Genomic DNA, 22,218 nt, shown 5'->3' with positions numbered 1-22,218 from the left:
TTTACATTTACTGTTTGGGTGTCACCTGGGCGTGTTGTTTGATGCCGCAGGTAGGCTTTTATATATGCTGTTTTAAGTGATGCAGGTAAGCAGTGTTTTTAATGTGGTTAGATTGGATTAAAGTGTTTTAATGAGTATTTGGTAATTTTGTATTTTTGTTTTGACAGGGTTGTCACTGCTTCCTGCTGTCCTTTAGAGTTTGATTTTCTTTTCTGTTAGTCTGCCTGGTTTGGATTGTTTTTCTTTTTGAGTACTTGTGAGGGTGGACTAACAACTTTGCATTTATTTTGTTTTCTTTTCACTTCCTGTATGCTTATATTCCTGCTACATTTTATATATTGGCACCTGTATTTTATTTATATACAATAAAGCTTGGTAAAATTAACATTCTTTTGGTTATGTTTCCCTTTCGGTCACAGTAACCATAAGCCGGTGTCGTGAAGCATTAAACTCTCATTTGCCCAAAGAAACCCCACTCTCGGACCTGTAAAATGAGAAGAATCTGGTTCTGATTCTAATGACGTCCGTTTCTGAAGACGTGTTTACTGACATATTTCTTTTTACTGGGAAAGAAAAAATTTCATTATTCATATGCTCTCTTAACATTTTATAGTTGCATTAGGAATCCATAAAGTTGTATTTATCTCTACAGAGAGAGGGAAACACGGGAGTTACATCAGAAAACTGAACCGTTGCTTTAACCAGATTTAACCTGTTTCTGTGGACAGTCAAACTAAATCTTCTTTTAAAAGCTGCATAATCTAAAATATCACTTTGTGTCCATTAAGTGGCCCAAACTTCCTTTCCTCCCAATCCTTACGGATTTTCTCTTATGTAGAATATATCTCTTCTGCCTGTGGAACTTCCTGTGGAACTTCCTGTGGAACTTCCTGTGGAACTTGGTGGGTCAGGGGTCCATCTGGAGCAGCACTGGGCGGGGGGATGCTGGGTCCACCCAGAACCGGTCAGGACGGACGCTCCTCGGAGAGCGGCTCACCTCAGTGACGTGTTTTTTGACAGTGGGGAAGTTGGAGTTCCCGCAGAGAACCCACGCGTGTAGAGAACATGCAGTTTCTACACGCGTGTAGAGGAGAACATGCAAAGTGCATGTAGGAAAACCCCAGGGCGCAATTACAGCCCAGAACCTTCCTACTGCAAATAAATGGTACCAGAACCAGAAACGGTACCAGTTCCAGAAACGGTACCAGCTCCACCTCAAACCTTGACTCTAAATAGACTCTGCTGCCATCTGTTGTTTAAATATGGTACTGCAACAAACGGACAGAGGACTCTAAATAATAATAATAATAATCCATTCATCCATTTTCTGACCCGCTTAATCCCTCATGGAGTCGCGGGGTAATAATAATAATAATAATAATAATGTATTTTATTTTATTTTTTAATTTTTTTTTTGCAGCAAGCAGGTCCTGGGTTCAAGTACACCCCTGGGTCTTTCTGCATGGAGTCTGCATGTTCTCCCTGTGCATGCGTGGGTTCTCTCCGGGTACTCCGGCTTCCTCCCACAGTCCAAAAACATGAGTGTTAGGTTAATTGGCTTCTCCAAATTGTCCTTAGGTGTGAGTGTGAAAGGTTGTTTGTCCTGTTTGTCTCTGTGTTGCCCTGCAACAGACTGGCTACCTGTCCAGGTGAACCCCGCCTCTCGCCCAGTGAACGCTGGAGATAGAACCAGAACCCCCGCGACCCCATGAGGGATTAAGCGGTTTGGAAAATGGATGGATGGATATTTATTTTTATTCTGATATAGGTCTAAAAACTCAGGTTGAGACAAAATACCGGAAACAAAAAAATAAAAGACAAAAATAAACAACAACTTTCTGCAAAATGTTCGAAACTATATTGAAAAGGTGTTTTGACAGCTGTAATGTGATTGGTCGGTTGGAGTTGTAACCACCCTGACTGATGCGTGTCCGGTGAAGGATGCTGGGCTGTCCAGGTTGGGCTCGAACTTGTCCAGAACAGAACTTTACGCGCGGTTTGAAACGACGTGTCGGAACCGTGGGAGGTCTGTGCCGATGACAGCTGGAAACTAAAGGCGGCTCCCAGCGGCCGGATGGTTCCACAGGGTTACTGGGAGGGAGACAGGTGACCAGCAGAGGTTCTGCAGCTGGAGGAGTTTCTCTTCCTGAGGTCACTCAGAGGAGGAGCAGGTGGAGATGAGGAGGCAGGCCGGAGCAGAGTGATGGAGGAAGCCCTGGAGGAGGTGAAGGAAGAACATCCCCGCTGATTTCTGAAGGAAGCAGCTGGAGGGAAGGATAATTCCCGAGCGGTCCCTGAACGCCTCAGTTTGCTCCGTCACAGGGTTCAGCTCTCGCGGGATTACGCCGCCCATGTCTGCTTGGCTGAGCGGCTGTGGGCTGAGATCTCGCGGTGTTTTGATACTGACGGAGTACAACGGAGATGTTTGGAGTTTTTTAATATAAAATTATTTATTTAAATAAAAATGGCCGCCGTGGAGCGCGGAGCGGACAGACTGTAAGTGTTTTTATCTTCCATCCTCCCTTTTCACGGCTTCATGCTCAGCTTCAGCGCCGCCGTTTCCTCCGCACAGCTTTATGACACAAAGTGCGCAGATTTCCTCCCCGGGCCGTCTCCGCGGAGCGGGGTTAGCGGGAATAACGTCACACAGTCAGCCCGGATCGAGGCTCCTCAGAGCCCCGCTGTCGGAGCTCCGCGGGGCCGCTCCGGGCTCCGCGCTGCCCGGGGAGGAGCCGCGCAGGCCGGACATAGCAGCGGGGGTGTTCCGGGGAGACCGCGGAGGCTGCGGGGCTGCAGCTCCGTCACGGCTAACGGGCTAGCTGCTGCGAGTACGCGCACATGCACGCGCTCCTCTATGACCCGGGTTACCCCCCCCCCCCCCCACCAGGTAGCTCAGCGCTAGCAGCGAGAAAGCTGCTCCTGCCGGAGTGCCGCTGAGCAGCAGCGCGCGCGTACGTGAGCGCGCGTGCCCCCTGTGGTTTCAGTGTGTAAGCAGCTCACTTCCTGTTCCGGTAGAAGCTGTTTCACCCGCAGCCTCAGCACCAGCAACAACAACAAGGGTCCAATTTATTCAGAACCAGTTCAGAACCAACTTTACACACAGACCCGATTGGCCCACAGAAAAATCTGATCCGTCCAATCACAGAGACTTCCTGCTCATCAGGTCCGGTTTATGGTAAAAAAGTTTCCAAAGAACCGTATAAACGGAACAGAACCAGCAGCAGCTGAATCTGAGGCTCAGACAAAGAAGCTGAAGATCCTTTGAAATTCTGGGACGGGTTCTATCGGGTTGTTGCGCTCACAAACCAAGTGGCTGAAAAGTATTCACCCCCAACAGATCTATCCAGTTCTTTTTTAAATCAATTATTAGGGAAAAAAGATCCAAACCAACCTAAACACAACCTGTCTGAAAACACCAAGTAGGCCCAACAATCTCAGAACCAGAACTTTTTGCCCCGATCTAAAGAAAGAACAGATGACAATCAAAATCTGATATTCATCAGTCTGGAAATGGTTCCAGATCCATTTCTAAGACATAGAGGCTGCAGAGAACCACAGTTAGAACCATTATCTACACATGGAGAGAACATGGAACAGATCAGAACCTTCTCAGGAGAGGCCGACCCACCAGAACTACTGCAGGAGCCCGTCAACGACTCAACCAGCAGGTTCCAAGAGAAGGCAGAACAAATCTACAGCTCTGCAGGCCTCACCTCCTCACTGGGTCAGAGAGACGGGCCAGAAATGGCCTCCATGGGCCGAACCGGGACCAGAACCACTGCTGACCCAAAAGAACACAAAGGGCTGTCTCATATTTTCCAAACACATCTTGATGATCAGGACTTTAAGAAAAACATCCTGTGGAATGACGAGACAAAAGTGGACCGGTCCTGTTACACTTGGATAAAACCCAGAGCATTTCAGAATCAGAACCTTCAGTCAGGCATGGTGGTGGAGTGTCATGGTGTGGGCCTGCTTTGCTGCCTCAGCACCTGGAGGACTTCCACAGCAGTGTGGCTCCAAACTCCTCCACAGTGATGTTAAAGACTCAGAACCAGTCATCAGCTGCCTCTGCCAGGGGAGGACCCATTGGGTCTGGGGCGTGAATACTTTCTACACAGAACCCGGTTGGTTTGGAGAGATCTTTATCCTTAATAAATGAAACCATGATGCTGAAACTTCTGTTATCGTTTGGATCTGGATCCGTTTAAAATCATCAGCCAGATTTTTATTGTAAAACAGCCAAACTAGTTTCAGATGTGGTTGACCATCTGCAGAACCTGGTTCTGGTTCTGGTCAGTGGATCTTTTTTTCTCAGCCTACCTCTGAGTGACATCACATAAGACCTCTGCTCCAAGTCCAACTTATTTAGTCTCGTTTATCAGCTGAAGAACGCGTCTAAAGTCTGAAAATGGGCCCAATCTGTTGAAGGATGCGTCTAAAGTCTAAAAATGGTCCCAATCTGTTGAAGGATGCGTCTAAAGTCTAAAAATGGTCCCAATCTGTTGAAGGATGTGTCTAAAGTCTTAAAATAGGCCCAATCTGTTGAAGGATGTGTCTAAAGTCTTAAAATAGGCCCAATCTGTTGAAGGATGCGTCTAAAGTCTGAAAATGGGACCAATCTGTTGAAGGATGCGTCTAAAGTCTAAAAATGGTCCCAATCTGCTAAAGGACGCGTCTAAAGTCTGAAAATGGGACCAATCTGTTGAAGGATGCGTCTAAAGTCTAAAAATGGTCCCAATCTGCTAAAGGACGCGTCTAAGGTCTAAAAATAGGCCCAATCTTCTGAAGGATGCGTCTAAAGTCTGAAAATGGTCCCAATCTGCTAAAAGACGCGTCTAAAGTCTTAAAATAGGCCCAATCTTCTGAAGGATGCGTCTAAAGTCTGAAAATGGGCCCAATCTGTTGAAGGACGTGTCTAAAGTCTGAAAATGGGCCCAATCTGTTGAAGGATGCGTCTAAAGTCTGAAAATAGGCCAAATCTGCTAAAAGACGCGTCTAAAGTCTGAAAATGGGCCCAATCTGTTGAAGGACATGTCTAAAGTCTGAAAATAGGCCCAATCTTTTGAAGGATGCGTCTAAAGTCTGAAAATAGGCCCAATCTGTTAAAGGATGCGTCTAAAGTCTAAAAATGGGCCCAATCTGCTAAAGGATGCCTCTAAAGTCTAAAAATGGGCCCAATCTGCTAAAGGACGCATCTAAAGTCTAAAAATGGGCCCAATTTGCTAAAGGACGCGTCTAAAGTCTAAAAATGGGCCCCATCAGCTGAAGTACGAGTCTAAAGTGTAAAAACGGGCCCAATCTGCTGAAGGATGAGTCTAAAGTCTAAAAATGGGCCCAATCTGCTAAAGGATGCCTCTACAATCTGCTAAAGGATGCCTCTAAAGTCTAAAAATAGTCCCAATCTGCTAAAGGACACATCTAAAGTCTAAAAATGGGCCCAATCTGCTAAAGGACGCGTCTGAAGTCTAAAAATGGGCCCAATCTGCTGTAGGATGCGTCTAAAGTCTGAAAATAGGCCAAATCTGCTAAAAGACGTGTCTAAAGTCTGAAATGGGCCCCATCAGCTGAAGGACGCATCTAAATTCAAAAAATGGGCCCAATCTGCTAAAGGATGCGTCTAAAGTGTAAAAACGGACCCCATCTGCTGAAGGATTAGTCTAAAGTCTAAAAATGGGCCCCATCAGCTGAAGTACGAGTCTAAAGTCTAAAAATGGGACCAATCTGCTGAAGGACACGTCTAAAGTCTAAAAATGGACCCAATCTGCTGAAGGACACGTCTAAAGTCTAAAAATGGGCCCAATCTGCTGAAGGACACGTCTAAAGTCTAAAAATGGGCCCCATCAGCTGATGCACGAGTCTAAAGTCTAAACATGTGCCGAATCTGCTGAAGGACGCGTCTAAAGTCTGAAAATGGGCCCAATCTGCTGAAGGATGCGTCTAAAGTCTGAAAATGGGCCCAATCTGCTGAAGGACGCGTCTAAAGTCTGAAAATGGCCCAATCTGCTAAAGGACGCGTCTAAAGTCTGAAAATGGGCCCAATCTGCTGAAGGATGCGTCTAAAGTCTGAAAATGGGCCCAATCTGCTGAAGGACGCGTCTAAAGTCTGAAAATGGCCCAATCTGCTAAAGGACGCGTCTAAAGTCTAAAAATGGGCCCAATTTGCTGAAGGACGCGTCTAAAGTCTGAAAATGGGCCCAATCTGCTAAAGGACGCGTCTAAAGTCTGAAAATGGGCCCAATCTGCTAAAAGACGCATCTAAAGTCTGAAAATGGGCCCAATCTGCTAAAGGACGCGTCTAAAGCCTAAAAATGGGCCCAATCTGCTAAAAGACGCATCTAAAGTCTGAAAATGGGCCCAATCTGCTAAAGGACGCGTCTAAAGTCTGAAAATGGGCCCAATCTGCTGAAGGACGTGTCAAAAGTCTGAAAATGGAAAAGAAGAAAGGAGAGCAAAGCGATTAGCCTGGATGAAGAAATGCGTGGTGATGATGACATTTAGATCGTCCCACAGCATGAAAATGTTTGAACGCAGCTTATTTCCATCCTGGTCATTACTCTGATGTGCTTGTTGACCCTCCAGTGGTTTTACTACCTTACCTGTCTGCCATTAACGCGCTCTCACCTGTCAGCATCCTGCTGCTATCAAGCGGTTGGATTTGGCAAAATAAGCCACATGAAATGGAGAGAAAAGGGAAAAGCAAAGGGCAGCGCACCTGTGCAGCTCTCTGGGAGGAGTGTTGGCAGGTAAACTGGTCCCTGGGTGCCGGTGCAGATCCAGGGACTTTAAAGCGTCTTCCTGCAGGTCAGTGCGTGTTGTTCTCTGCGCGTCTTGGTGCTTTCTGCAGCCGCCTGGTGAGAAGCGCTGCGTGCAGCGATGAGGAGAGGAGATGCATCATGCAGGCACACCTAGACCACCGTTAGGCTGCTCACCTCATCATGCAGGACAGGAAACACTCAATCAGCTCTTATTCTCTCTGTCCAGGTGCATCAGCCAATCACCTCTTATTCTCTCTGTCCAGGTGCATCAGCCAATCAGCTCTTAGATATTCTCTCTGTCCAGGTGCATCAGCCAATCAGCTCTTAGATATTCTCTCTGTCCAGGTGCATCAGCCAATCAGCTCTTAGATATTCTCTCTGTCCAGGTGCATCAGCCAATCAGCTCTTAGATATTCTCTCTGTCCAGGTGCATCAGCCAATCACCTCTTAGATATTCTCTCTGTCCAGGTGCATCAGCCAATCAGCTCTTAGATATTCTCTCTGTCCAGGTGCATCAGCCAATCACCTCTTAGATATTCTCTCTGTCCAGGTGCATCAGCCAATCAGCTCTTAGATATTCTCTCTGTCCAGGTGCATCAGCCAATCAGCTCTTAGATATTCTCTCTGTCCAGGTGCATCAGCCAATCACCTCTTAGATATTCTCTCCGTCCAGGTGCATCAGCCAATCATCTCTTAGATATTCTTTGGACATTTCTCCTCCTTATTCAGCATTATTCAATATTTTATTGATATTAACTATCCTCAATAAAATTATGTATAGAGTCGCACCTTAAACTGTCGGGCTGCCGAAACAAATGAATTTCCCTTTATGGGGATAATAAAATTGATCCTATCTGCATATTAATAATTGCATGATTGTAAAAGAAGTTTAAGTTGTCATTTCCTCCTCTCTTTAGGCTAGTAATTCTCAAATAGTGGGCGAAGGACTGACAGGGGCCTTTTTCCTTCTTCTCAGACCGTTTGGTCTGAAGCTGCAGTAGGAAGAGGTTCTCTAATCCTCAGAGCAACGTGTAGAACGCTCTCCTTTCACTCCACTAGAGAGCTTTACCATTTGTTAAATTACTTTTATTCAGGGAAACCGGAAGGGACCTTTTCCCCTTAAAAGCTGCTAGAAATCTAACTAAATCCATCAGATTACTTCTGACTTATATGTTGGTGAGTTGATTTTAAACATTGTAAACAGCTGTTGTTTCATGCTTATTCTCTACATTAGCACCTAGTTAGCATTATGTTAGCCGGGTTTAACAGGATGCTTTCAAACTGATATGTGATATACTACACTTTGCAAAAAGGAGTGTGCTTGGATGCTTGATCTTAACGGCACTCTGCTACAATATGTGGATGATTTGTTAATCTGCGGAAATACATCAGATGACTGTCATCGGGACTCAAAGCTCTACAAAGATTAGCAGAAGTGGGACAAAAGGTCTCTAAGCAAAAACTACAGTATTGTCAGCCACAGGTAGATTACCTAGGAAGGCAAATATCACAAGGAACCATCGCCATTATCGTCATTTCACCTTCTCAGCTGGAAGGTGTCAGTGAAGCGCCAAATCCACGGACAGTGGGCGACATGACGACGTTTCAGGGACTGGAACAGCATCACTCAGGGAAATCAGTCGCTGAAAGCAGCGTTAAGATGGTCAGCTGAAGCCACAATAGCTTTAGAGACACTGAAACAAGAGATGCAGGTGTTGCCAAACTACAACAATTTTACCTTTATGTAGCCAACAGGAAACACCTACGTCTCTCTCAGCTGTACTAATGCAAGAAAGCTGTGCAGGACGATGAAAACAAGCCATTGCTGATTACAGCACCATGTTACCAAGGACTGGCAGCAGTCTACTACGCTAATGAAAAACATACGCCACTATACTTTTAAGTATATAAAATATAGTTTAGAAAAAGTAAACATCAAGTACTCATTTTAAGTATGAAATAAGTATACTTGTAATACACTTGAACAAAGTACTTTTTACTAAGGCTCTTTATTCAAGAAATAAACCCCTTGTGGTTAAAAAGTCTGATTTAAATCTAGTATAACTTTGGTTATGTGTTCATATGATTTACTGTGAAGGTCTTAATTTGTGGTTTGAATTTGTGTTTATTGAGGGTTATTAAATACTAAAGGTTTATGACAATCAGTGCAACCAGAACTGGTTTTTAATTATTCAGAGCACAACAGCCTCACTGCATTAATGTAGCTGTGAAAATATGTTGATAAGTAACATTAATAAACTCCCGAAAGAGTATAAAAGTTAATGTAACAGTAATTTGTCTTTAATATTAATTGCTTGATATTATTTTCAGCACATTTTCTGCTCGTCTATTTTACATCTGTTTTATGGATAAAGTTCCTGTCTAGCTAAAACTAACGTGTCGTCTTTCCAGAGAGAGAAGCTGCTGTGTTTAGTTTCATGGTTTGTTCTGACTGCTGGGACGTGGCAGGCTAAAAATCTTTTAGACTGTTGTTAATATCACATAGTTTATAAAATGTAGCGATGTTGAACAGTTCTAATTGTTGTTATAAAACGTATTTAACTGTTATAAAATGTAAAAGTGATTCTGGGTCATCTTCAGAGTGACGGTTTCAATGCATTAAGAGAGAAAACAATAAAAGTTTAGTTTCTGACCCGTTTTGTTGGGCTGGGGGGCTGAAACCGTTTCATTCTTCAACGAAAATATCTGAGAACCGCTGTTCAGGTGGAGGATCCGCCAATCAGCTGTCTCTGTTCAGGTGGTTTTCCCTAAAATGGCGCCACTAAGAGCTACTTTTAGTCTGAGGAATCTTTGTGAATACGGGCCTGGTTGTGTCAGTTTTCTCAGGAAACCCAGCAGGTGACTTTCTTGCAGCCGTCGCTCCTCCTGGAGGAGCGTGGAGCCACGGTGGACAGTGGCTGGCTTTGGAAATGGACTGGACTCATAAGGCGCTAACGTGCACGCATTCACACACCATATGCAGATCTGTTGGCAACATTGTGTCGTTGACTTTGCAGCAATCCCTCATACTAAGCATGCACGTAGCGAAGGTGGAGAGGAAAACTCCCCAACAGGACAAACCCTCCAGCAGAACCAGAACCAGGTTCAGAGTGAACCGCTGCCAGACCGACTGGCAGAGGCGTGGCCACATGGTGGCACCTGCTACCCCTGGAACCTGATTGGTCACCCCAACCCGTCAGGTTTGCTGTGTTGCTAGATGTAGCGCCTTTCCAGAACCAAATTTTATTCAGAGAACACGCTGGACCGGCTAGAACAGGACAAGGACCACTAGAACAGGACAGGAAACTGGCTAGAACAGGACATTCTGATGAAGTTATAACTTTTTAAAAGTTTCTTTAGCAGAAAAGTATAACAAATCATCAAATCACAAAAACTATAAAGTCAAAATGAAATAGTTGCTGCAGGGCTGAAGCTTTTTAATGGGAGATAAAACATTTTAAGACAACATAGAAAAGTAGTTATTATAGACAAAGTCGTTATAAAGTCAGTGTAATTTGTGTTTGATGGAAGATATACTTTAGATGGGTTTAATGTCGGAGCATGATTGATCTAAATTGATGAGCGTTGTACCATCCAGAGTTCCTCGTTTTCATCCACATACTGGGCAAATAAAGCTGGTTCTAAATAAACGTTAAGCTGATGACAGACGTGCTCCAAATAGGCCTTTTGTCGCAAGCATTTCAACGTGTGGATATATTTACTGTGAATTATGAAGAAGTTTAGAACCTATAGAAAGTTTTCATCTACCGTTGGGAAAATACGGCGCAATTTCTTCAGATATACGCAAATTATTGTGAATAATAAATAGTTATAGTAGCAAATAGTTGGCAATCCTGGGATGCAATAATGGGGAAACTACAGGTAAGTGATGAGTTATTTGCTATATTTCGTGCTTAATAATTTAAAAGCAAGTACTTTCTATGTTAAAGATAAAGAGCGTATAGAAGCCGTAGATCCTTTAGATCCTTTTGTAAAAGGTGCTTCTAGTGGAACTCGTTACACCGGCAGTAGCCTGAAACAACAATGATTTGAGCCGCCACCTTGGACGGCAAAACGTTCCATGATTCAGTACATTAAAGGTAGCACAATGAATATTTGTACCTGTGTACATTTAAAAAAAGATGGACTATATCTTTATCTTAAATGTATTTTTAATTAATCCTTTATTTAAATAGATAAAAGACCCATTGAGATCCAGAACTCCAGGGTGGCTGGGGCCTCAAGTGAAAAGGGAGCTCAGATTTCAAAATTTCATACTAAATGTTGGTGGTAGCGAGAAATGTAGAAACTTGCAGCTCACCAAAACTTCTGCTGTATAAAACCGTGTGTAGTTGTGTCACCATACACCTTCCCTTTAAACATCCTGATTTGCAGAAAATTTAGCGCAGCTGCAGGAACCGCATGGACCGCCCCCAGTCCACCTACAAATAAATATACAAAGTGGTATCAATAACCAGAAGGCACCCACCATGTGTCCAAGTAACCGTGGCAAAGACGTTCAGTAAGGCAAAAATGAGAAGAATTTCACTGCATATGAAATAGAGATCTCAGTGTCTGAAGTGGAGGCAAGAACTTTATTTGGTAGAGTTTCCTCCTAGTAATAAAATGTAAAAAATATAGTAGGAGAAGGAGGCAAATGCTGTGAACATGACAGGAGCTGAATTCCCCCCCCCCCCCTTGCCTCAAGTAAGAAATATGGAGCAATTTTTGTGTCAAATTCAAACTAAAATGGTAAATGGACTGAACTTATTTAGCACTTTTCCAGTCATTCTGACCACCCAAAGCTCTGTACATGCCATCTAGCTGCTATATTAAGCTCCATTAAAGCTTAATGGAGCTTCGGTCTGTAGAAGCGGGACCTTTGCTCGACTTCCCCGGCCTAGCTGCTCCTGTGGGGCCTGTGCCGATTGCAGTGGGCGACTTCAGATCAGCCCTCCTCTCAGCTCAGCCTGGCTGCAGACGAGGAGACTGATCCACGCCGTCTCGAGTAAGCTTTCCTGCAACAGCTGAGAAAAATCACAAGGCTGGTTTCGGTGTAGATAGAGTCCTTACTCCGGCATCTGGTTATGCAGAAGATAGACTGCAGACTTAGCTTCGATCCAGCCTGCAGTTCTTTGAACTCCAGTCATGTCCTCCGCTCTGCAGGGGAAGAAGAGAGTGTTCTCCCCAATGCGGCTCCAACGAGCAGCGGGAAATGAGAGCCGTTTTCTGTGGACAGCAAGTCTTTATGCAATGAGCATGATCTGGAACAGCAAAGAGTCACTGGGCTCCTGTGGACGAGAAGACTCGTCCACAGATTCCGAGTTCATGATTGGCAGAGAACTGACCCTAACTATGAAGAACTCATTATAGTTTGAAGGTTTCTCTGGCAGGAGAGAGAGACCCACAGCTGTAGCTTCAGATGTGAGACGTTCTGGCTCCATCTTACTAACACTAAACAACAAACAAGTTATTAAAAAGCTTTTTATGTTTATGTACGTTTATCTTTAAAGGTACATTTTGCAAATACTTATTTGTGTGTGTGTAGAAACAGGTGCGCAAGTTGACCGTTCAACATGCGGCTTATGACAACACTGTGGTTTCAGTGTTACGATGCTAAACCTTTAGGAATTACTAGCTCTGTAGCACCAGCTTTAGGAATTGCATTTAAATGGTAAAAATGATAAATGGACTGAACTCATAAAGCGCTTTTCCAGTCATGCTGACCACCCAAAGCGCTGTACACTACAGCCACATTCACCCAGTCGCTCTCACTAACACACTCATACACCGAGACGCAGCTCGCTAGGCAGCTTGGGGTTAAGTGCCTTGCCCAGGGGCACATCGACATGTGGCAAGGGGAAGCTGAAATCAAACCCACAACCTTCTGATTGTCAAACGACTGCTCAACCCATCAAGCCACAGTCGGCCATTTAGAGCAAGGCTTGACCTTCTTATGAATTACTAGCGTTTTAAGCTTATGCTCCTCACCTTTCTTTTAAGGGTAATTACCCTTTAGCTTTCTGAGCGCCCTCTGCCCACACCATCAGGATGGGACCTCAGATTAACTAGCAGTTAAATCTGGAAACAATGTTGTTCTATACAACACAAAACAAGCTCTTAAAATGTCTTATTAGACGAATATGCAGAGGCTCTTAGGTTAGATATTTGAGCATCTAACTCCTCTGGACCGGTAGTTAATTTTGAAAATGCATAACTGTGGACTTTTCATTTAAGAATTTGTGGTTTATGCAAACATGAGGATAAGTCACAGCATCTGGACTCAGATGTGCAACAACATTTGGTTCAGACAGTAAGATTAACTTTACAGTTAAATCGACTATTATGCTGTTGGTTACACCAAACAACTTTATTGATTCAAGCATTTGAATTTAAGCTTTTTGTAGTACAGTTTATCATCACTTAACATGTAGTTAACTTTTTTTCAATCGTCTAAAAATGTCACAGGTGATAATTCTCATATGTTTGCAGCGCAAACTGTTTATGATCGCCCACCCAGGGACGCCAATTAATATGCTATTACACTGTTTTAAGTTATTTAGTATTTAACAAATAACTCTGCCTGTCAGGTATTGTCTGGTGAATATCAGCCCAAACAGCTGATATCAGGACAATAGTTGAAAGGGATGATTTGAGCTCTGGTGATCTTTTAACACCAAACTCTGCACACATATAGAGTAAAGGAGTGACAACTTTGAGTTCAAGAATTTATTAACAGAGAACATCACTATAAAATTCTGCTTATCTGAATTAACACTATATTTCAATCAACAAATCCTCTCTACAAGGCTAGTCAAACTTTATTAAAACTACTAAGCAAAATTAAGATAAAAATAAGATAAGGAATTATGTATACACAAAAAAAAAACAAAGAACACAATAAATTGACATTAATCTTAGATATGCTTATTAATGCTGTAATAATGCTCATAACACTATTGAATGAAACAAACATAATGCCTTATGTTGAAAACAAACTGTAGTTGAAAGAAATGTTATCTGGAAGCTAATAGCATTATTCTAGCGGGAGCTATGCCCGTTAGCTCAGTCAAGCTTTAACACTGTGAAACCCCATTAAGTAAACCATTCTAAATAAACCATTTAACTTTTCCTGTTTATTTCACTGCCAAACCTCTCCTGTTGTCTCTGGTTGTGGCGACGAGCGTCTTGTTGCCAGTGAATTACTCTGAGGAAAAGCTGGTTAACTCAGCAACGGCAGGCGGCTATTACTCTGGCGTCTGGTTATGCAGAAGATAGACTGCAGACTTAGCTTCGATCCAGCCTGCAGTTCTTTGAACTCCAGTCAGGTCCTCCGCTCTTCGGGGGAAGAAGAGAGTGTTCTCCCCAATGCCGCTCCCCCGAGCAGCGGGAAATGAGAGCCGTTTTCTGTGGACAGCAAGTCTTTATGCAATGAGCCCCCCCACCCCCGGTGCCCGGAAAGGTCTCAAATTTCTTTGTTTACAACTCAGTCTGATTTTTCCTGGCTTGATTGCACAACAATATTTATTACATTTTTTGTTTTGTGTCAGTCTGTTTTTGTAAGTCAGCCAGAAAGAACTGTGGGGCCATTTCTAATAGTAAAGAGACTGGTATAGGACCAGAATGCACTGGGGTAGACCTACGGGTTTTCTACCAGAGCAGGGGAAGCAGCAGAACAATAGAAAAGTGGATCTTTATTTATTGCTTGCCAAACTGGATAAACTGTAAAGCACAGCTTTCAAGTTTTGAACATTGGAGTTATTTTGCCTTCTTTTGCTTATGTTCAAATTACACCCACAGTGGAGCAGTAGCTCATTGATCCTTAACGTTTGGTCACCGCTACAAAAGGTTTAGCATAATTAATTTCTTATCCACACAGAGTCAAACACAGTTTGTTTTCATAAACAATTAAGATACAACACATGTCCAGTCGAGAGGACGCAGCACAGCTGAAAAGGCTGTAGTAGGAATGCTGGGACCATTGGTGTTGCAGTGACACTGCCAAAGAAACGTGCAAAAACACCAGGCGTTCGCTGAGCAGGCAACTTGTGTAACATAAACACAGCACCATGGCGGGGGATCAGACACAGGGGACAGGAAAGGATCAGAGGATGCTACTAACAGCCACAACAAAAAGCTGCAATACAACATGGCGTCATGTTCATGCCCTAAAAGCCACCGATGTCTGAATTAAACCAATTCTGCAGAGCAGAGTGGGTGATAATTCCTCCACAGCAATGTTGAAGACTTGATGGCAGCTGTTGCTGCCAAGGATGGGACCGTCAGTTATTGGGTTTACGCAGTAATTGCTTTTCACAGTGCGTTTGGATTTATTTATTTTAATCAGTAAGGGGTAAATACCTTTTGCAGTACTGTCTGTTAGTAGAATCAAGAATTATTAGTTAGCTGAAACCAGAATATGACAAAAGTTTATATTTACACTGCCTTTAAGTTATATTCGTGATCTCAGGTTGAGATGATGAGATGCAATATTAACAGACACATGATCATATTTTTTCCAGGGAGGAGGGACAAGAAGGTGAAGAGGGAGACTCCCAGCCTTCAACCAGACAGAGAGACAAGTCACACAGTAAGACAAAGAAGCCTCGTAGGGAGCGTCGCCCAGGTGACCAGGGAACCGAGACGTTGGCCTTGACCACATCTCAAGCTGCCAGTGACCAGCCACAGATGGGGGTGGCTTCACAAAGCCAGGTACAGAACACGTGGAGAGCTGAAGATAAGAAGATAGCACCCACAATGATCTTCAGAAGCTTTTATTCATCCTTCATGTAGGTGTTAGAGCCTGTAGCAGGACCCTCGGAGCAAGGGTCAGAGTCTGCAGCTGGCAGTGAGTCTGCTGGATCTCCCAGACAACGGCGGTCCGTCATTCGAGACCGAGGGCCAATGTATGACGATCCCTCACTGCCAGAAGGTTGGACCCGCAAACTGAAACAGAGGAAGTCTGGACGGTCTGCGGGGAAGTTTGATGTCTACCTAATCAAGTAAGTTCTGATTAACACGACGATTGTTTCCTATGAAGCACGAGAGTAAAATCACATATGCCAATAACACTTTGTTGTTTTTGCTCTGTAAAGCTCAGAGGGAAAGGCATTTCGTTCAAAAGTGGAACTCATTGCCTACTTTGAGAAGATTGGTGACACAAAGACTGATCCAAATGATTTTGATTTTACCGTCACTGGCCGTGGAAGCCCTTCCCGTCGTGAAAAGCGTCCTCCAAAAAAAACGAAAGTGGTGAAACCATCAGGAAGAGGCCGAGGGCGACCTAAAGGTACAGCGACAGGGATACAGAAGTTACTTAAGAGTCACCAAAATGTGAACAGCTTTTCATAAGTGGTTTTGCAGTTGTTCTGTGTTCATCTCTTCTGTTTGTGTAGGGAGTGGAAAAATGCGTCAGGCCACTGAGGGTGTGGCCATGAAGCGAGTGGTTGAGAAGACTCCAGGCAAACTGCTGGTTAAAATGCCTTTTGGAAAGGCTGAGTCCTCTGGAACCACATCAAAGGTAAGGCTACTTGTTTAGTCCATCACCTGGACATTTTTCTGATACCACATTTTTTAGTAACCTCCATAAGCTTTAAAGGCTAAGCTTTAAAATCGACCTGTGTCACTGTGTCTGTGATCATCTCTACAATAACAGTATTGAAACGTATGGCTGTTAATGATCTGGTCTTCCCCCTGCAGGGAGTGTCACCTACCGCAGTGCCCAAATCCCGTCCAGGCAGAAAGAGAAAATCAGAGCAGGAACTTCCACCTCCACCTCAGGCCGCTCCTAAAAAACGAGGGAGGAAACCAGGATCAACCTCTGCAGCATCATTGGTCACTGCTGCGTCCACATCCTCAACCACACTGTCTGGTAGCTCGACAGCTGCAAGCTACACTGCAGCCGCCATCTTGGCTGCTGAAGCCAAACGGAGAGCGGCAAAGGAGTCTTCCACTAAACCTTCAGTCCAGGAAACAGCCCTACCAATCAAAAAACGCAAAACAAGAGAAACTGTGGAAGAGATGGAGAGTTTTCAGGCTCCATTGGTTACAACTGCTGAGACTGGAAGCACCAGTACAGCAGAAGAGGAGGGAGGTAAAGTGGAGGGAGGTCCAAGCTCAGATCCAAAGTCCACATCCTCTGTTGGAAGCCAATTGGAGAAACAACCTTCTACTTTGGATGAAAGTGAATTGCAAGGACACAAGGCCCAGAAGGCCCAGAAGCACAAGGAAAAAAGGGAAACTGGAGATAGAGGAAGCAAAGTCATGGATGTTAGTGAAGATGAAGGAGGGGGTGCAAGGAGTAGCAGCAGCAGTAGCAGTAGCATCATCCCTTCGAAAAGCCACAAAAGGAAGGAACGACAACCTCATAAACACCATCATCACCACCACCATCATCATCGCCACCAACAGCACTCTGATTCACCCTTAGATCACCCGCCTCCCCCTCCTCCAGTTGCTGAACCACCTTCTAGCCTACCCAGACCTCACGTCGAACCCCAGATTGTGCCTCATCTAACCTCTGAACAAAAGACACCCCCCAAACCACACCAAAAGTCTGTGCCTCAGCCCCCTCCTGAATCTGTGCAACCTGTCCCTCAATCACCACATCAGTCCCATTCCTGTCCTCATACCGAATTACCCAGTCAATCCCAAACCCATATTCTGCAAGTACCCGAGTCGTCCCCCACCGGGCACTTACAGGCTGAACCATGGCCCCAGCAACCCCCAGTCCAAACCGTCAGTCAGTCATTGTCTACAAACCAGACAGCCCAGTCACAGCCTACACTCTCCACAGCCCATAATCGAAGCCAGCATCAGACTTTACATGCTCCACCTCAGTCCTTACCTACTCTACATTCTCAGCCATCTCAAACCAGGCATCCACAATCACCTGCCCAGTCCCCCACAGCACTCCAGCCTCAAATCCAACCTAGACATTCATCTCATACCCAAGCCCAGTTTAAACAATCCCACCCTCAGACATCAATTCAGCCCCAGCTTCAATCGCAGCCAAGTATTCAGACACAACCTCAGTCACAATCCCAAACCAGGACTCCAACCCAATTTCAGTCTCATTCACAGACAAGAATCCAGAGGCAACCACAGTCTCAATCCCAAGGGAGAATACAAACACAAGGTCAAAGTCAACCCCAGCCTAGTTCCCCAACACAAGGTCAAAGTCAACAACAGAGCAGAACACCAACACAAAGTCAAAGTCAACAACAGACTAGGACCCCAACACAAGGTCAAAGTCAAACCCAGCCTAGGACCCTGACACAAAGTCAACAACAGACCAGGACCCCAACACAAAGTCAATGTCAACAACAGACTAGGACCCCAACACAAAGTCAATGTCAACAACAGACTAGGACCCCAACACAAGGTCAAAGTCAACAACAGACTAGGACATCAACACAAGGTCAAGGTCAACAACAGACTAGGACCCCAACACAAAGTCAAAGTCAACAACAGACTAGGACACCAACACAAGGTCAAGGTCAACAACAGACTAGGACACCAACACAAGGTCAAGGTCAACAACAGACTAGGACCCCAACACAAAGTCAACAACAGACTAGGACCCCAACACAAAGTCAAAGTCAACAACAGACTAGGACCCCAACACAAAGTCAAAGTCAACAACAGACTAGGACCCCAACACAAAGTCAAAGTCAACAACAGACTAGGACACCAACACAAGGTCAAAGTCAACCCCAGCCTAGGACACCAACACAAGGTCAAAGTCAACAACAGACTAGGACCCCAACACAAAGTCAAAGTCAACAACAGACTAGGACACCAACACAAGGTCAACAACAGACTAGGACCCCAACACAAAGTCAAAGTCAACAACAGACTAGGACACCAACACAAGGTCAACAACAGACTAGGACCCCAACACAAAGTCAAAGTCAACAACAGACTAGGACACCAACACAAGGTCAAAGTCAACCCCAGCCTAGGACACCAACACAAGGTCAAAGTCAACAACAGACCAGGACACCAACACAAAATCAGAGCCAACCACAGAGCAGTCAACCCCAGCCTAGGACACCAACACAAGGTCAAGGCCAACCACAGAGCAGAGCTCCTGTTCAACATAATCCTCTCTTGCAATCTGGCCAGGCGATGCTGCCTCAGACACATATGAGGCACACCTCGCAACACCATCTCCAAACTCCATACAGAGCCCTGCCCAGTCAATCTCACACCCAGTCACGGCCACCAGTTTCCCAGTCCCACACACAACCATGCTATCAAAGCTTTCAAACACAACTGCATCCCCAGTCCTCCTCTCAGCACACAAGGCTGCATGCGCAGAACCTCTTTTCTCATCGATCATCGTCATCCAGTCAAACCCAGCCCAACCTCATCCCTGCACAGCAGAACCAGAGTGAACAGCCCCAGGACCTGAGCACCACACGGCCTGCCCAAGAAAGCCAGTTCCGAAGAAGACAGGCCAGCGTGGAGGGCACCAGGATGGAGGGCAGAAGGGAGCTGGCCCCAGCTTCAGACAACAGAGAGGCTTTAGGAGGCGAAAGAGGGTCAAACAGCACATCAAGGCCTTCCAGCTCTGTGCCAGCAGGACCTCCAGGAGTAGCAGGGTCCAGCCTTGTGCCTGGAGCAGATGGTAGGGCTCGACTGAGGATGGACCCAGAGGCACCAGGTGATAACAAGGAGCTCAGAGACATTGTCCCACAGTCCACTGTCCCCTGTCCCAGTTGTGAGGAAACTGTAGAGTCACGAACAGCTGTCAGTGAAAGAGTGAGCTGATCAGTGGTCAGGTGGAAGGCAGGCTGTTGGCCGGGCTTTGACGGAGGTATATGGATCTTGTTCTGTTTTCAGACAGAAGCTGCAAGGACTGTCCCAACTTCTACTGTTGGGTTCTCTTTGTAAAGTTGGAGACTGTACAGTCAGCTTGGCACTGAACGACTGCTCGAGAGGGGAACGAATTGTGTCTTTTTCTAGAAAACAACAAACGAAAAGGAAAAAAAGTGTGTGTGTATATAATCTAAAGGCAGCTGTTGCATCCTGCTAGTCTCCGTAGGGAGGTGGGGAGTAGTTTGGAACTAAAAACTGACGCTTAACAACACATTACTCTGTTAAAATGTTGCTTCCGGAATATAACCTGTTTTTTATTTAGTAGTTCATTCATTTGTCTTTGTTATACAGCTTTAAAAGTAATATTAACAATGGCCCTGACTCTAACACGACCCATGTTGACTGACAGTCCCTTTCTCAAACCACTCCTCAAAGGAAAGTCTACAAGGGGATGCCGAGTGGCGTTTTGCACCTTAAATCGGTTTCTTAGAAATTCCATTGTTTATTTTCTTCAATGTTTTCCATGAACCCCAAAGTGAGCTGATGCTTTCATTAGTGTTCTCAGTTCTTGCACTTACCCTGGCCTATTGCCATTTTGCCTGACATGAAATGTAAGAAAGTTCTCGACCCTCTTCCAGATTTCCCTAGATACGCCGTGAATCTGGAACTAGCTAGGACCCTAACTCTTCACAGCCACAAAACTGAAGAGTTCAGGATTTCTCTCGGCTGATTTAGGAACCAATGAATCCGGTAGAAAACAGAAGTCGCTCATTGGAGTTTCAACATTTCCAATTCAGCCAGTTCTTCCAGGATTTTTCCTAAACTGGTCTTCATGAACTTGTTTGTTTCACTCATATTTTGTTTCTAATGTAAGCACTTTTGATATCAAACCAAACCCATGCCTACAGTAGCTTTATTTGAGTTATTTTAATAATTGAATGTGTGGAAAAGGACCCCTTCTTAATGTGTCTTTATGTCAGATGTCTGGAACAGTTTGCACATGTCAACTTTATACAACCAACCCCCTGCATGTCGCTCAGAGACCCTGCAGGCCTTCAACCACAGCCCATGTACACATAGGCCAACCTGGCTCGCGGTCATGGTCCAGGTTCAGGTCTAATAAGGAAAATGGTTCAGGCGGACTTGGATGTGCAGATGCAGAGAGAACTGTGAGGCTTCCACTTCAGATCAGAGAGTCACAGTTTGGCGGTGTCAGGATCCTCTATAAGCTGCACTCATGACATCTTTAAATGATTTTATTAGTTCTGGAGTTTAACCGGACTTAAAGTGGCAGAACTGATCCACAACATAAAACAGTATAAAATGGACCTGGTAACAGTCCTTAACCTACAACCTGATTTCCCTTTGCTCCTCCTCATCTGGATCACTGGCAGAGTCTGTACCAGGACTGTTGCTGATGACATGTGGAGTCCTTACACGCCGATTCCTCTTCAGGTTTAAAGCTGAGTTCACATAGTGCAATGTTTCAGACGTCCTAAACTGCAGACAGAACGAGCAGGAAGTCTTAAGCAGTAATGTTTGGTCTATGGTTGTTCAGAGTGACCGTCTGACCAGCAGCCTATTCTCACCACCAAAGACGACCTGCAACACAGGCAGAATGATTGAGGAAACCCTTGCAGACTCTGAATATTGTAATTGCAGAGAAATCGTCTTTGCTTTCTGCCTATTCATCGTTGGGCTAATATCTCTGACGTTTGTGAGGAATATGTTTTTCATTAAGTCTTTTAAATCTTCCATCATTCAGTGCAGGGTGTGGCACATAAAGTTTTTCTGGAGTTTTAAAATCAAGACCCAGTGTTTGGTCTTCAAGACTCATGAGGACACAAAGCCCGTGGGAAGAGACAGGAGAGAGAATTAAAACCCCAAAAGTTTTAAAGCTCAACCAAAGCCAGAGAAAACTCACCTTGCCTGCAAGATGAATTCTCCTGGAATTTGTGCGTTCACAAACACACAAGAATCCGTCTTGTACCGCTCCAGCTTCAATCGTTTGTGTCTGAACTAAAAACAGTTCGAGCCAATCACGTTGCAGTTGAGCCCACAGCCGCACCAACACAAACATGGCAGCCCAGTAGGACGCACGCGTAGCTGTAAGAATCCACGATACCGTGATTGGCTAAAACCAACCTTTGGCAAGCGGGAACTAGGCGTCGCTTCGCCCAATCAGCTGGAAAGTTCTCCTGAATGTCCATCTTTTCCCCAGACGGGTCCAATGGGAGCAGAACCAGATTGACAAAGTGCAGAACTTAGAGTGGTGCATGTTGTCAACCTGGCTGGCCTGGGGTCCGTTCTTCGTCCGTTGATAAAAACATCCGAGATCAAATGAGACATCCAAGATGATTTCATCCGGCTAATCATGATCCGGCTAACTGGGTTCTTCGAACACACCTGTTGTTTACGATTAGTATGGCTGGATTGAGTTATCTGAGACAACTGCGCGTTCATGCGTTTGTTTAAAAGGGGAAATGTATCGATAGTAGAAACAATGATCAGCAACGCTGCTATTGGCTGTTCAGCATGAACAAAGAACACCCACAGTTTTTCTCCCAATCAGAACAAGAGCTTTAATGGAAGGTTATGATGAATTTGAGTCATTAATTAAAACGACAGGGAACACCTC

The 22,218-nt window shown here is 44.8% G+C and overlaps 1 protein-coding gene across 21 annotated transcripts; it reads left to right on the top strand.

Annotated features, from left to right (window-relative positions):
• The first annotated feature begins 2,383 nt into the window (after window positions 1-2,383).
• Window positions 2,384-21,960, top strand: mecp2 (methyl CpG binding protein 2). Of its 21 annotated transcripts, XM_036143842.1 has the most exons (8): window positions 2,384-2,496; window positions 15,281-15,470; window positions 15,552-15,760; window positions 15,854-16,047; window positions 16,154-16,278; window positions 16,458-18,603; window positions 18,634-18,699; window positions 18,736-21,960. In XM_036143842.1, the coding sequence occupies exons 1-8, from the start codon at window positions 2,465-2,467 to the stop codon at window positions 19,530-19,532; spliced, it is 3,759 nt and encodes a 1,252-aa protein (XP_035999735.1). In that variant the 5' UTR covers window positions 2,384-2,464; the 3' UTR covers window positions 19,533-21,960. The 21 variants fall into 21 exon arrangements, with proteins under 21 accessions (XP_035999735.1, XP_035999774.1, XP_035999775.1 ...); XM_036143881.1 differs by having other exon boundaries at window positions 16,458-17,989; window positions 18,338-21,960; XM_036143882.1 differs by having other exon boundaries at window positions 16,458-18,141; window positions 18,496-21,960.
• Window positions 21,961-22,218: the final 258 nt, after the last annotated feature.

This window comes from Fundulus heteroclitus, chromosome 1, assembly GCF_011125445.2.
Source record: "Fundulus heteroclitus isolate FHET01 chromosome 1, MU-UCD_Fhet_4.1, whole genome shotgun sequence".
In the NCBI taxonomy this organism is placed as follows: Eukaryota; Metazoa; Chordata; class Actinopteri; order Cyprinodontiformes; family Fundulidae; genus Fundulus; species Fundulus heteroclitus.
Note: the sequence above shows the minus strand (reverse complement) of the source record. Positions and strands in the feature narration are given on the sequence as shown.

Excerpts from the sequence above, each read along its gene's own strand:
- mecp2 (XM_036143779.1), top strand. The coding sequence starts at position 2,465 with ATGGCCGCCGTGGAGCGCGGAGCGGACAGACT. Across the intron at positions 2,497-15,280 it reads GAGCGCGGAGCGGACAGACT|GGAGGAGGGACAAGAAGGTG; the intron begins GTAAGTGTTTTT and ends TATTTTTTCCAG. Across the intron at positions 16,279-16,457 it reads CCTCTGGAACCACATCAAAG|GGAGTGTCACCTACCGCAGT; the intron begins GTAAGGCTACTT and ends TTCCCCCTGCAG.